General features: G+C 39.8%; 2 protein-coding genes across 5 annotated transcripts in view; one reads left to right on the top strand and one right to left on the bottom strand.

The window, feature by feature from the left end:
- Positions 1 to 767, bottom strand: part of otud7a (OTU deubiquitinase 7A) — a 50,393-nt gene extending 49,626 nt beyond the window's left edge. For all 3 annotated transcript variants that reach the window (XM_034085472.1, XM_034085473.1, XM_071203514.1), the window contains exon 1: positions 642 to 767. The gene's annotated coding sequence lies outside the window, so the exon portion shown is untranslated. The remainder of the gene's footprint in view (positions 1 to 641) is intronic.
- Positions 768 to 1,628: 861 nt separating this feature from the next.
- Positions 1,629 to 14,787, top strand: part of LOC117447638 (proprotein convertase subtilisin/kexin type 5-like) — a 36,265-nt gene continuing 23,106 nt past the window's right edge. For both annotated transcript variants that reach the window (XM_034084421.1, XM_034084420.1), the window contains exons 1-10: positions 1,629 to 2,054; positions 3,844 to 4,047; positions 4,128 to 4,196; positions 4,362 to 4,404; positions 8,126 to 8,271; positions 9,193 to 9,387; positions 12,279 to 12,365; positions 12,451 to 12,649; positions 12,769 to 12,992; positions 13,914 to 14,156. In XM_034084421.1, coding sequence (XP_033940312.1) covers positions 1,874 to 2,054; positions 3,844 to 4,047; positions 4,128 to 4,196; positions 4,362 to 4,404; positions 8,126 to 8,271; positions 9,193 to 9,387; positions 12,279 to 12,365; positions 12,451 to 12,649; positions 12,769 to 12,992; positions 13,914 to 14,156 — 1,591 coding nt within the window. In that variant the 5' untranslated portion in view covers positions 1,629 to 1,873. The remainder of the gene's footprint in view (positions 2,055 to 3,843; positions 4,048 to 4,127; positions 4,197 to 4,361; positions 4,405 to 8,125; positions 8,272 to 9,192; positions 9,388 to 12,278; positions 12,366 to 12,450; positions 12,650 to 12,768; positions 12,993 to 13,913; positions 14,157 to 14,787) is intronic.

The raw sequence follows: 14,787 nt of genomic DNA, 5'->3' as shown, positions 1-14,787 counted from the left end.
CAACAATACAAAATAACGTAGCCTATATGGGCACCAGAATTAGATCAGGCAGTGTGTTTGCAGTTATTGTGTGGTTTTCCATTTTTTAAGATAAACAGATAGCTTAAAGCTGTGATCTACTTTGTGACATGAAGCTGTTATGTATTCAATCACCATCTACATGTTAAGCCATCTGGCCCAAAAGACATGTGATGATTAATATTCAATGTCTGTAAAAAAAAAGGAACAATAGCCTTCAAGGCTTTATAGCCTCAATAAGCTAATATTTGTTTTAGGATCCATCACAATAGACTCTGTCTCAGATTTATATTACATTGCTACTGTATGTTCCCACATCACACCGGTCTGTGACTAAGCACACAGACTGAAGAACATCCATGTTTACAGCATTGAACTCTGGCTTCGATCTCATCACAAACCGTCGATGAGATGTGTGGTCTCGATGCATTTTTTCTTCGTCTTAAAATAAGAAGCTATTCGCACGGAAACTGAATTTGAATGCATCGAAGCACGTATTCGCATAAAGGCAGGTGCACCTGTCTGCAGTGGTAGCCTATTGTGTTCACTATGGAATAAGCCATGAATCGGTCTGTAGCTGTGTATGTGGAAACAAATCAAAAGAAAGCAGGTCTGTTTCTTACCGTTGTGTTTTCAGTCATTACTCCCCATCGTAAGGTGTTCAGTCCAGACCTCTGACGAAACGTTAATTCCTAGCAGGCTGTCTCACTCTCTCGCTCTCTCTCGCTCATCCCCATGTCATATTTCTCCGCTGCAGCAGAACAAAGACACGCCTCCTCCGACAGCCGCGGCCGCGTGACGTCAGCCAGACAGACGTCGGGCTCACGCGCTCAGACACTGACGGGAGGGAGCCGCGAGAGGCCGCTGTACCTTCACAAAAAAACCAAATCACTTCATTTTGATTTGATTTTTTAACAAAGTCTGAGTTATGTCATCCAGTGGCTTAAGACTTTATATTCTTTATTTTTTTTTAAAAGTCTTTGTTAAATGTAACACTGGGTTTGAGTCTACAATTAACAATAAGATTGTTGAAACCTAAACATTATTTAAGATAAAACATATTTTGTATTTATTTGCATTTTAAGAAATGATTTGATTGCAAGGCATACATTATAAAATAAACACTTAAAACTCAAAATATTAAACATTATTCTTTTGACAAACAATAAAGTTCCTAAATAATTGGCCTACATGAAACAGGAACATTGGCCTTAGAAATCTGATTTATTTTTGTGTAGTTTCCCTTTAACTTAAAATAAACACAATTTAAAATGTGTAAACTAGCCTAGCCTACTATAAATCCAATGTATATTAACTATGTAAAGGTTGACTAACCTACCAACATTTAGCTAAATCTCTTATAGTTATACAATGTATGCATTTCAGGCTACACCTTTGACACCTGTTTTATTTTTAACTGATGTAAAACAGACCATTACTAACAAAAGATACCGGTTTTTAGTACATTTAGTAGCCTATAGCTTATTATCAGGTATGTTGGTTTGTCAGAGCTGTGTTTCAATCTTTTGAAAACAGAACTAGTTACTGCTAAATGATCTGTGTTTGAGATCACTGAAAATGGTCCATCTCAATGTACTGTGCCCATAGACTGTATGATTGTGCCACAGGAACGGGGTTGCTCTCTCTTTTTCCTCCTGGGATCGTTTACTAAACGCTGACCGCAGTCCACGCTCATTGTCCAGCGCTTCACTTGAGAGAACTGGTCCTGCAAGTTGTTTCTGAGCTGGAGTCACAGAGCCTCACATCGTCGACCTGCTGCACGGACACTGCGGATCTCGCCTGACTGATAGTGATTTTTCTCGCCTAATAAGTAAACGTCTCTTGGGGAACAGCCATGCGGTCAGTCAGTGCGTTTTTGATCTTCCTGTGCTGTGTGGGATTTATTGGATGTAATAAACCCTCATCGCCCTGTCCGCGGGGACAGTTTCTACTGAAGAGCCAGTGCGTCCTCTGCCATCCCACCTGCTCCGAGTGCGATGGCCACGAGCTGTTTGAATGCACTACCTGTGGAGTTGGTGAGTACACATTCAAAATCCCTCCACACGTTAAAACGCGGTATATAATCATTGTTGGCTTTGTTATAGAAAAGAAAGGCGAAACACATACGTGTATTCAATCTTTCATTCCCCCTGTAATACGTTGCATTTGAATTATCCTAAGGCTTTAAAAAAGTAATGTTTTGTATAGTCAGTTCTACAAGGACCACACATAAATCACCAACAGCAAAGGGCTTCATCAAAGTTAGAACATATCTTTGCCATCATCGGACACATTTCTGCATTTCTCATAATGTCTGTGTAAATATGATCAGTAGGCTACATTTCTTGCCATTGAACGATTTAATTCCTCTGTTTTGATTTAATTATATTTTGGTCTCCACACATGCCTGACTAAAAACAAAGCCGTGTCAGAGAGAATCATTAATCTCTAGCTGAAAGGGAGGTGGAGTTTTTCTTTTTTAGCAGCACTATTTTATGGTAACCATAGCAAAGTTGTTTAAGGGCTTTTTCATGATAGGAGGAGCATTCAGCTCTGGTTGACCATTTACCATGTTAAACAGTCAGAGATTAGTTTTCTTGCACAGAGGCACCTTTTGAAATGGGTAAGAAATTAAGGTGTGATCATTTTTCTCCTGAGCTTTCACGGTGTAATCTGATCATGTTAGAATGGGGCCTTTGTTAATCAGAGAGAGAGGGAAAGAAATGTCCCCTTGGGCTAGAAGTATTACTGTTGCAGTTCGCTGAGTTTAACCTGCAAGTGTCCTTTTCTCTTTCCCCGAAACACAACTATTTCTTATAGGCTACTATGTGCATTTTCACAATAGACTGTACATAGTATTCTTTTGACATTATCGTTATGCATTTTATTTTTTAACTGTATTTCAATGTTTATTTGTATGATATTATTTTATTGTGTAGACAAACACCCAAGCCAAAAGTCCCTACCCCTCTCCTCATGCTCTGTGGTTTGTTGCCATTTAGAAGTCAGATGTCTCGATGCTGAGTTTGAGTCTCCAGAAAGTGGAAGGGGTAGAAAGGCAGCAGCAGCAGCAGCTTGTGGCCGCTCTCCTCCCTGTCACACCCATCCTCTGTGCAGCACTGAGCAGATGAGACAATGCTGTGTAACTCAGCTGCATCCAGAGGTGCCTCAGGGGCCACAGCTAGGCTAGTGGCAGGTGGCAGAGTATTAATCATTAGGGCCAACAGAAGACTCTCTGCCCACAGCTCTGATCTCTCCTCTCCCTCTGATTGCCCTTGTTTACATTAGTTGGAGCATCATCACTCATGAAGTGATCTCAGACTGCGATCTGTCATTTGCAGGATTGCAGTCAACATCCTGGGTTGCAGCCATCCATTCATGATGTTGTTCATGCCTTTTAATGACTTGTGCATCCACTGTTTTCTATTTTAATAAAATATACTATGCGTAATGAATCCACAGTTTCCTTTTGATTGCAACTGATTCACTTATTAAGCCACAAAATATTTCTCTTCTTTCAATCAAAAACGTAACATTGTTGGCAATATGTGTTTATGCTGTAATGCACTGAAGGTACCAAACATTCACAGCGATGGCAGCATGTCCTTTAATTTTTAATTTGAAGTGAACCATCTAATCTTCTGGCCCATTTGGCTCTACCTCTGTATTTATCACAAGAAGCTCATTGACTTTAACTTTCAGAAGAATGCAGTTTTTTTGGAAAAGGTGTTTTCTGGAAGAGTTCCGCATGGCTGATAGCATCTTTATCAGAGAAAATAGAGTACATTTTACCTTAACAAGTCCCCTGTGCCTCCTCTTCCTCAGATGAAGATGGACAGGAACGTTTCCTCCACCAAGGTCGCTGTAGGACGCACTGCCCCCGGGGACTCTACCCTGACAGGGGTCACTATGCTTGCCTGCCCTGCATAGCCAATTGTGAACTCTGTGCGGATGGCAACATATGTGCCAAATGTCGGGAACACTACAAACTCCAGAATGGGGTCTGCCAAACGGCGTCCTGCAACACAGGTACATGTAAATCACAGATTCGGAGTTGGCTGCAGCTTAGGAGAAAGACATTCAGTGTCATAATGCTGGGTGTGTTTCAGGGCAGGTGCAGGACCCTGATACAGGAGAGTGCATCGACTGTGAGATGGGATGCAAAACATGTTCCACCGGTAAGTCACACATCTATGCTGTATGAGGCCAACAGCACCATGCTGTTTCCTTCTTTATATAAGGTGGATTGGCTTTGTATTTTTAAACCATTGTTATAATGTGCACAATGCTAGTTGCTTTTCCCTATGAATTCTAATAAATCACATTTTCTCATGTTTACACAGAGGACCCTGGGATCTGTAGCAGCTGTGTTGAAGGTTACTTCCTGTGAGTTTACTGTGTCAAATGCTTCTAATGTTATATTTTTTAATAGCTAGCTTTCATTTCATTTTAAGGCTACCACTAACAATGGACCGTTTGACTGTTTCTGTTATTACTTCTGTTATTTTATAACATTGACAATCCTATGATTTATGAAATGTCCAACAATAGAAATACATACCCATTGTAATGTCACACACTTTGACATATGCTTGTTCTGTCTCAACCTCAGTTCAAAATCCAAAGTTGATTTGTTTTACATTCATGGAGGACGAAGAAAACTCAATTGTTTTTATTTTCATTGCATAAAGAGTCAATATGCATTATGTGGGTTGATTTACGATGCCTTCCTATACATTCTGTTGATATTCTTCACGCCACACAACTACATTTCACCATGTGTTTACTCCAGATTGTCACTTGGACGAACTGTGTAACAGGTTACAGAGGTAGAACAGACCTTCAGTTGTACTTCTCCCCCGAGTTTTGGCCTCCTGGTATTGTGTGAGTCAGGTTACCTTCATACTCTGTTACCTGAGACTTGGTTTGAGCACAGAAGAGTGGTCTGCCTCAGAGATACTTAACAGGGTGTGTTCTTATGTTATGTGTGTGAAGGAGAGCTGAAGAGAGAAGAAGAGAGCAAGTATAAGTGGACAGCATAGCAAGTATTGGCTCTGATTATATAGGATGGACCATCTCGACTTTACTGACCACTCGTGTGAATCACGGTGGAGAAAATCCACCGCTTCACTGCCCTCCCTTCCTCTAACTGCCATTAGGTTCTATAAGATACTATTCTTATGTGAATCTACTTGTCATGAGTTTTTAACAGTAATGATTTTTAGAGATTAGGACCTACAGGCTGTCTCAGTCATTTCTTTGTCTGTAGTCATATGTGAGGCGAACACTAATACAATACATCCAGTGGTGCATGAGGGGATCGGAGATGCAGGAAGAGCCTCACTGTGAAAGATTGTGACGGTTTCCCAAGCACTTTAAAGTCCACTACTGAGGATTTGCTGGTATTAATAAAAAAAGGCAGACAGCTTTGGCTGCTTTCACTGCCTACTGCGTCACAGCATGATGGATGGATGGTATCTGTCTTCTGAAACCGAGAAATTGCTGTTATTTACTCTCAATAGGATTTTTACCATTTATTTAATCCAGTTTTCTTAACTTTAAGGACCACATTCAGCATATTTTCACCCTTTTCTCACTGATTTGAGGAGTTAAAGCCCTACACAAAAGTTGCTTAGGTAATGCTGATGTGCTCTCCTGGAATGGATGGTCTAATATTTGCACAGAGGGATTCTTAAACATCCTGCAGACTCTTAAGAAGTGCACTGTTTCCAGGCCAGAGACAGGGCCGGGTCTGCACCAGCTGCTATTGTAAGTGAGTTGATGGATGCAGTGTGGCGTCTCCAGCTGTTCCTCCTCAAACACCCTCCGCATCTTTGCACCAAATCCACGGCAACCCAGCAGGAAGTGCAGCATGGGCTGTCAGTGGTCAGATTGTCTCATGAGGGGAGGATGTTGGATGTTGTACGCTGTAAGTTAGTGGCTTACTTCTGTTTGGCTTGTTTAATTTGGAGAGTTAAGTCTGTAAAGTAGGAGTCATTCTTGTTTTTGTGTGTTTGACATCTTTGCAACTCAGTATCTCATCTCCTTTAGGCTAATTTATTTTTTAGGACATCCGTCTCATGTTAAATAGCTCAGTTAGGCCCCGAAGGAATGATAGGACAGGTTAATGACAGAACATCTCCTCATGCCTCTGGGCTATAATAAAACACCAATTAACTTTTTGCCTTAAGAAGAGAATAGAACTATGATAAGCTTGAAAAATATCAGCCTACATAATGTTCCCGTCTCTGTTTGCTGTCCGTACTGATGATTGAGTGCACCTTTTGCCCGACGCCTGGATTATAGTCAACAATACATCTGCAGGTGTGCTGTGGACTGACACAGTGCATTCTCTGCCTCTTGCGTGTGGTGTGTTTTGTCTTTCCTCTGGTTTCACTTCCTCCAGCCTCAGACTTCTACATGTGGGCTAAACCTGCCTGCAGAAACATCATCCTTCATTGACTGTAAAGCTTTGAAAGTGCCATTAAATCATAATAGTTTTCATCAGGTCTTTGATATTTCAAAAAGCTTTGTTCTGCATGTTTGCTTTAGAAAAGACACCCTCCTTTTGTAAAAAAGATGTGACGTCCCGTTTTAGTTAAAGGTCACCTATTATGCAAAATCATGCATTTTATACATAAACGTGTGTCCCCTCTGTGTAAAGAGATTCTGAAAGTTTCAGGAAAAAAGATTCTCTCTCTTTTTGTCCTGATCCATTTCTATAAAAACCTGTCTGAAAATGAGCTGATCAGATTTTGGCCACTTTATGACGTCATGCAGATGTTTTGGCTTGTGTAACCATTAGCCAATCACCAACCAAGGTAACACCCCCGCCCACCTTATTACCTGAATCTCCTCCTAGAGCACCATTGTGTTCGTTCTAACCAAATATCTCTCAGAGGGGCGTGGGGAGGGGCTCCTTATTTTCATCTAACGAGGACGAAAACGGCTAAACGCATAGGATTAACACAAACGCAAAAAAGCTTCCGTCCACACGCAATAGTAATCCGGATAGTGTCTGTCCACACGAGACCGCTCCGTTTAGCTCCAACCGCTGGAGAAGCTGCAGTACATATGCAGGAGCCTGTACGTGGCGCTGTAACTTCCTCCACAAAAGCAGCGAAGAAGCATGGTTGTCATGGTTGCGCTTCTGTTTATTCTCCACGGTGGGGGCCGAGGGAACCGGGCAGAGTTTTTCGCCAGTCAGCGTGTATTAAAGTTTAAATCTTCCGACAAAATTATAAAAGTGCCGGTCAAAGGTCTTCTTTGTTATTTATTGAGCTTTAAAACAAATGAATAACGACTATATAATATAATAATAAAATACACGGAGTCTCTCTTTTTCCTCCCTCTCTTCGGACAGCGCCAGTGTCTGTCTCATGCAGCAGCTGATCCAGTAATGAGTGACCCGGCCGACAGTAAAAATAAACATATTTATATGTTACATATTATAGTTTGAGAGGTGTCTCCGTCCTGTCAGATTAGACTTCACTCGCGTTTATGTCCATATCGAGAGAAAGATAAATAATCTGAATTCAGTGTGCAGTTTACTTTGACGCGGGGGTGAGCAGCAGAGGTGGGGAGAGGCGGGGCTATTGCCTCATCATTATCAGAAAATGATCGTATAGGGCGTACACACGGAGCCGTTGGACCCCCCAGAGCGTTGCGTATGCCGTTCTGTCCACCTTGGGACCCGTTATCGTTTCCTCAGTCGTGTAGTGCCGTATTCGGTCGTCCTCGTGTGGCTGAACGGTCTATATGACACTAAACAGTAACGCAAACGACCGTTTTCGTCCTCGTGTGGCCGGGGCCACATTAAAGTTAAAGACAGAAAATGAGCACTTTTGAAACAGGGCTGAAACAGAGGGGATTATGGGATGCTATAATGCACAATCTGTTTGATATTTCGAGCCAAACACTTCAGAGACATGTTTTGTATATATCTGAGACCTATAATATCTTGATGAAAAACAGTATAATAGGGGACCTTTAACCATTTATTTACTGATCTCACACACGTAGACCAAGCCTAGTTGTAGACAAATGGTTTGTTAACTGTTATGTATTATCAGTAAATAGTTTGAATGGTGTTATTTTTCTCTTACAGCTTTAGACATCACTGTCGCAGACATTGCCCCCAGAGCACCTATGAGGACTGGGGCAGGGGTGTGTGTCTGTCCTGTCCCGCACCATGCTCAGACTGCAGGAGTAACACACGCTGCCTCGCCTGCCAGCCCGGCTACTTCCTCAATGGTACCAGTAGAAAAGAATAATAGTTTTTCTGCATATTTTGTTTACTACTAGAATGCCCAGGGGTTCATATGAGCCTTTTGTCCTGCACAGTACTTAAAGAGTTTAGGGTTTATTATTGACTTAAATCACTGTGTATGTCAAAGTGATCAATCATTCTTCTAGATTACAAATGATTGGACTCTTGACTCTTCATTTGGATTGCAAATCACGTCCGTGTCAGCAAATCTGTAACATGAGATATGCAAATATAAAGTATGCAAATGTAGAATTAGGATTGTGTTGTTGGGTCGTGTTCCCTTTGGGCATGAAAGTAAACGCTTTGAAATTGTAAGTAAAGCCTGAAGCTATTAAAAAAAGATTAGCTTGCACACAACTGCATTATCACAATTATTTGAATATGATCAGGTTTATATTTTATGGGCAGAGGCGTTCAGAGACTTCCTTCTCTGTGTCTGTTCGACTAACCAAATGATCTGTATCTGTGTTATGATAGAAGACCATGGTGTGGTGTTAAAGAAACTGATTATAGAATATATTGATCATCCATGTTAAACATTAGTTTGAGAGCTTTTTTCTGCAATAATTTAAAATCCTATTAAAAATTCCATTGGCTCTTTGTCAAGGGAAGCAGTGATGCAACTTCCGGGTCGTCTTACACTCTATTGGTTTCTAAATGACATGAACTTATCTTTTAAGTCACTGTCCCATATTTAAACGATTCATATAATTGTGGTGGTCATACACAATTATACAAATCTAACCCATAATAATGTGCTCTATTTCCATTGCATTTGTGTTTTTCCAAACATGTATTTGGATCTGAATCTGTTGTCTCCGCTATGTTTTTCATTAGTTCTATTTACTGATAGAGATACAGTGCTATATTAGAAAATAATGTCACTTCCTCTCTGTGCTTCTCAGGAGGGGATTGTATTAAACAGTGCCCACCTCAAACCTTCAGTGACTCCACTGGGTGGCTTTGCCAGGCCTGTCACGGCTCCTGCCAGACGTGCCACGGGCCGCGGTCCTCCGACTGTAACCTGTGTCTGGGGGGGAACCCTCCTCTACATGGGCAGTGCCCTCTGATTAACTGCCCATTGGGACAATTCTATGATGGTAAGAGGAACAACCATAATAAGGCCCTATTTCAAGATGTCAACAAGCGTAATCTTTCTCAAATCGCAACAGTTTTTTGACTTAGAAGAGACAAGATATAGTGAAAGCCAAGTGATAAAGGTACAGCATGACACATGAGCGTCAGGTCACAGTGGCATCAGAGATTCAATTGTACATGCCACTTGATTCCCTGATGGAAATAATTGCTTTTCTGTTATGGGAGGTCATTGCGGTGTTTGGATGGTTTTCGAGTGTCTTTTAAGGACATGTTAGCATGGTGGAGGCCTGCCACTGAGACGGGGGCATGAACTCTGCTGAAGGAGCTCTTGATTGAAGGACAATCTCCATCTCACCCTGCCACACATGCACCTCCGTCACCTTTCGTTCAACAGCCATTTTACTAGAGCTATTTCAGAAGCCTTCTCTGCCTCAAGCACAGGGCTCTTCAACAGCTTCCCCTTTGGTGTCCTTCTCAACAATGTTGGAATATAAACACTCCGTAGTTATCAACTCAACAGGGTAATCATGCTGATCAATTTGCATGTTTACCCATTGGATTGAGTATCCCTGTGTAGATCAGTCAGTCTAACATTTATTGTCATCAGCTCTCGTCATTTAAACAATAATTTTCAAAACTAACCAGTGCTGACCATTGAAATCTATTTTTTTCGGGGCAATGCATTGCAAGTATCTTTAACTTCTATGAGTCTTTTTTTAATAGCTTGATTATAGACATTTAAATCATCTGTGGTCAACTTCCGTTAATATATCACTCTTTTATTTCGCTGAGTTCTGTGCAAGTTTTCGTTTTTCAGGCCAGCATTAAGCCCTCCTAAACATTTTGTGTTATAATTTCTCTCTGTAACAGACCATTCTAAAATGTATTAACTTACGTTAATTTTCATCTTGTTTTAAAAGAGGGAATGTTAGACTCCTTTAGTAGAAGTTAACATGCTGCAGGTTTTCTGAAGGGCAGCCATCATTTTGACAAAACCTCGTACTATGCCTCCCTCTAGTGGTCAAAGTGGGTAAAGCATACAATTCTCAAATTGCTGTGCTCAATTGCTCAGGTTAACAGGATTTGATTGTTTTAATTCTTGTAAGGGGTGGAAAAATACCTAAGTACATCAACACAAGTCTGGTATTTAAGAATAAAGTCAGGATACCTGTACTTTACATGAGTATTTTAACCAAAATGGCTACTTCCGTTATTTTTTAAATGTTACTTATACTCCAACACTTTTCACAAATATTGTACTTCTTACATTTATTTTGCATATTTAGTTACAAGTTCATTTGCAAATTTAGATTTTTACGTGATCTATTTATCAAGTAATAAATTATGATATAGAATATTATAGTTTGAGCTACCCAGCAGTTCATACAGTTAATACAATAAGCCCAACACTATGGAAGGGATAAACAAATACATTTATCAATAGTTAAAAAACAGTTATAATATGATTTATTAGTTGGGACATTATAATGAATGCATTCACTTGTGGTACTATTTGTTTGTTTGCTAAAATGTTGTACTATATCTGAAGTCAAATTTTAAATACTGAACATTTACTTGTAAAAGAGTATTACTATACTGTGATATTCCTACTTTTAAGTAAAATATCTTAGTACTTTCACAACTGGTTCTGTCAACTGGGATGTTATCTTATATTATGCGATATAGTTACTCTGTTTGCTTTATTTATTTGCAACAACGTTGGATAACACTCCATAGTTATCAACTCAACAGGGTAATCATGCTGATCAATTTACATGTTTACCCATTGGATTGAGTATCCCTGTGTAGATCAGTCAGTCTAACATTTATTGTCATCAGCTCTCGTCATTTTAACAATAGTTTTCAAAACTAACCAGTGCTGACCATTGAAATCCATTTTTTCGGGGCAATGCATTACATTGCAAGTATCTTTAACTTCTATGAGTCTTTTTGTAATAGCTTGATTATAGTCATTTAAATCATCTGTGGTCAACTTCCGTTAATACATCACTCTTTTTTATTTATTTTTTTCAGGCCAGCATTATGCCCTCCTAAACATTTTGTGTTATAATTTCTCTCTGTAACAGACCATTCTAAAATGTATTAACTTACGTTAATTTTCATCTTGTTTTAAAAGAGGGAATGTTAGACTCCTTTAGTAGAAGTTAACATGCTGCAGGTTTTCTGAAGGGCAGCCATCATTTTGACAAAACAGCTTACTATGCCTCCCTCTAGTGGTCAAAGTGGGTAAAGCATACAATTCTCAAATTGCTGTGCTCAATTGCTCAGGTTAACAGGATTTGATTGTTTTAATTCTTGTAAGGGGTGGAAAAATACCTAAGTACATCAACACAAGTCTGGTATTTAAGAATAAAGTCAGGATACCTGTACTTTACATGAGTATTTTAACCAAAATTGCTACTTCTGTTATTTATTAAATGTTACTTATACTCCAACACTTTTCACAAATATTGTACTTCTTACATTTATTTTGCATATTTAGTTACAAGTTCATTTGCAAATTTAGATTTTTACGTGATCTATTTATCAAGTAATAAATTATGATATAGAATATTATAGTTTGAGCTACCCAGCAGTTCATACAGTTAATAAAATAAGCCCAACAATATGGAAGGGATAAACAGTTATAATACGATTTATTAGTTGGGACATTCTAATGAATACATTCACTTGTGGTACTATTTGTTTGCTAAAATGTTGTACTATATCTGAAGTCAAATTTTAAATGCTGAACATTTACTTGTAAAAGAGTATTACTATACTGTGATATTCCTACTTTTAAGTAAAATATCTTAGTACTTTCACAACTGGTTCTGTCAACTGGGATGTTATCTTATATTATGCGATATAGTTACTCTGCTTTATTTGTTAGGACAATTCAGTGAATGCCATACGTGCGATGCATCCTGTAAGACCTGCTTTGGCCCACAAGCACTCGATTGTTCTACTTGTTTCAAAGGTACAAATATTTACCGTCTTACATGACTATGCAATCAATCATTTTCCCAGTTATTTTTCTTCATTGTGTGTGTGCATTATTACAGGGAATTTCTTGAGTCAGGACAGTTCCTGTGTAGTGCAGTGTCCATCCGGCTCTTATGCAAGCTCTGCCACTCAGCTGTGTGAGGACTGCTCTCCAAACTGTGAGTCTTGCATGGACACCAGAGATAACTGCATCAGCTGCTCCAAAGGCAGCTACACACTCTTTCTCCACCAGGGGAGGTGCTGGTCAACTTGCCCAGAGTAAGCATGTGGATAAGCTGATAAGTACAATAAAGAAAAACTCTTTTAATAATGATGTGTTCATGTTAACTACAATTTTCTTATTATGCCTTTAAAATAAATCTCCTGACCTATTTCAGAGGTTTCTTTGAGACATTAGAGGGGGCCTGTGAAGCCTGTGATGTCTCCTGTTCCTCATGTGATGGGATCAAGACCCAGTGTCTGTCCTGTGCTGATGGCCACTACTTGGAAGGGGGTATGTGTAGACTCAACTGTTCACTGAGGTCCTACCCTGCAGACGATGGCACCTGCAGACGCTGTCCCCCCCACTGTGACGTGTGCTCGGATGACAGGACCTGTTTCAGTGAGTTATTTACTCTGTGAGCGGGTACTCTTTAAGGGAAAATTATGTTGAATTCAGGGGGATTTATTGGCAAAAATCCAATAATCATTACTATGTTTTTAATTGTGTATACTGTATCACCTTAAACCAGGGGTGTCAAAACTTTTTTCACCGAGGGCCACATACAGAAAAATATACGAAGAGCTGGGCCACTCACTAGAGGTGAGGTATATTGCCTCATAAGTTAAGTTATATGTCAGTAAAATCAATCAAATGTATAGGTAAATTATGCTTAATACTTGAATATAAATAAACAACAGCCTACATCACAGCTCTCCATAGGGTTTCATTTATTTTGTTAGCAACTAATTCCTTAAAACAGGAGCCTCAGCTTGCTTATCATAAGAGGAACTAGGAATGGTTTATTTCAAGCGTGTTATGAAAATAAGTTATTGGGCTTTTTTCTTATCAACTTAGATTTCATAAAAAATGTTTTCAACTTGAATTGAATGAATTCTTAACACATGAATACTGTGTAATGTATTGTGTTATGTATTGTAATGCATCTTGTCTTTTTTTGTCTTCTTAATTCTCTGTCAAAGCGTCTTTGAGTTTCATGAAAAGCGCTATAAAAGTCCCATGTATTATTATTATTATTATTATTATAATGTCTGTTTTCATCTTGATTTAAGAAGTACAATACAATACAAGACAAGCACAGGTTTAATTGTTGGGCCATACTCCATTATACTTTATGAATTTGCTGAGGGCTGACTCAAAATGACCCACCGTAGTTTGGACACCCCTGCCTTAAACTAAGAAACATGTTTAAGTTATCTTATATTCCAAGAAGATTACATTTTTAATTAAATTGTGAGACATTGTGTATCATCAGGATATCTCTTACTACAACTTTACCATCCCACATTAATATCATTTCAGAATGCAGTTTCCTCTACCTGATGCTGAACGGTGTGTGTAAAGCAAGTTGTCCCATGGGCTATTATGAGGACATGGAGGAGGGCCACTGCGGTCAGTGCCACCTGACCTGTGACAGCTGTTCAGGGCCCCTGGCAGACGACTGTGAGACCTGCTCCACCTTTAGCCCAAAGCTCTATAAGGGTGCATGCTCCAAAGACTGCCCCCCTGGTACTTACTATGACACAGAAGCTATGGAGTGTCAAGGTGAGCCTCTCAATATATTGATGAGATTATTGAGCAGTTAATCAGGGTATTTTTATCTGCCATTGGATTGTTAAATTATTAACTTGCACTCTGGCTATGTCAAGGGGAATTTCCCCAATACAATCATAAACCATATCTGAAGTGATAAATATGAAAGCATGAGAGCACAATGATATTTTGCCAGCCAGTTCTATTTCATCCTTACTGACCGCCAGAGGCGGTGCTTTAGCACTGGATATCTTCTGTCTCGCGCATGCGTAGGTCGAATATTTATATCAACAAAGTCATGTGTGACCTCGTATGACCCCGGAAGGCATAAGTTCCGGTGTTGTCAACGAGTTCAGTTCTTTTTCATCTTCTCGCTGCGCAGGTTACTACTTTTTGAGTAGAAGCCAAGCTAACTTATTGAAAATTAAGATTCTAGCTCATCACTACCTGTAGCCTTGTGATCTGGGGTTAAATCACCAACGACCTCCTCCGTGCAGCTGACTCTGGACTGCTCACCATCCTCATCCTCCTCGACCTCACCGCTGCCTTCGACACAATCTCCCACTCACTACTCCTGGAACGCTTGGCTGACATTGGGATCACTGGTGTTGCACTCTCCTGGTTCTCCTCCTACCTTACCAAC

This window comes from Pseudochaenichthys georgianus, chromosome 6 (assembly GCF_902827115.2).
Source record: "Pseudochaenichthys georgianus chromosome 6, fPseGeo1.2, whole genome shotgun sequence".
NCBI classification, from domain to species: domain Eukaryota; kingdom Metazoa; phylum Chordata; class Actinopteri; order Perciformes; family Channichthyidae; genus Pseudochaenichthys; species Pseudochaenichthys georgianus.
The sequence above is the reverse complement of the archived record's forward strand: the minus strand, read 5'-3'. Positions and strand labels throughout refer to the sequence as shown.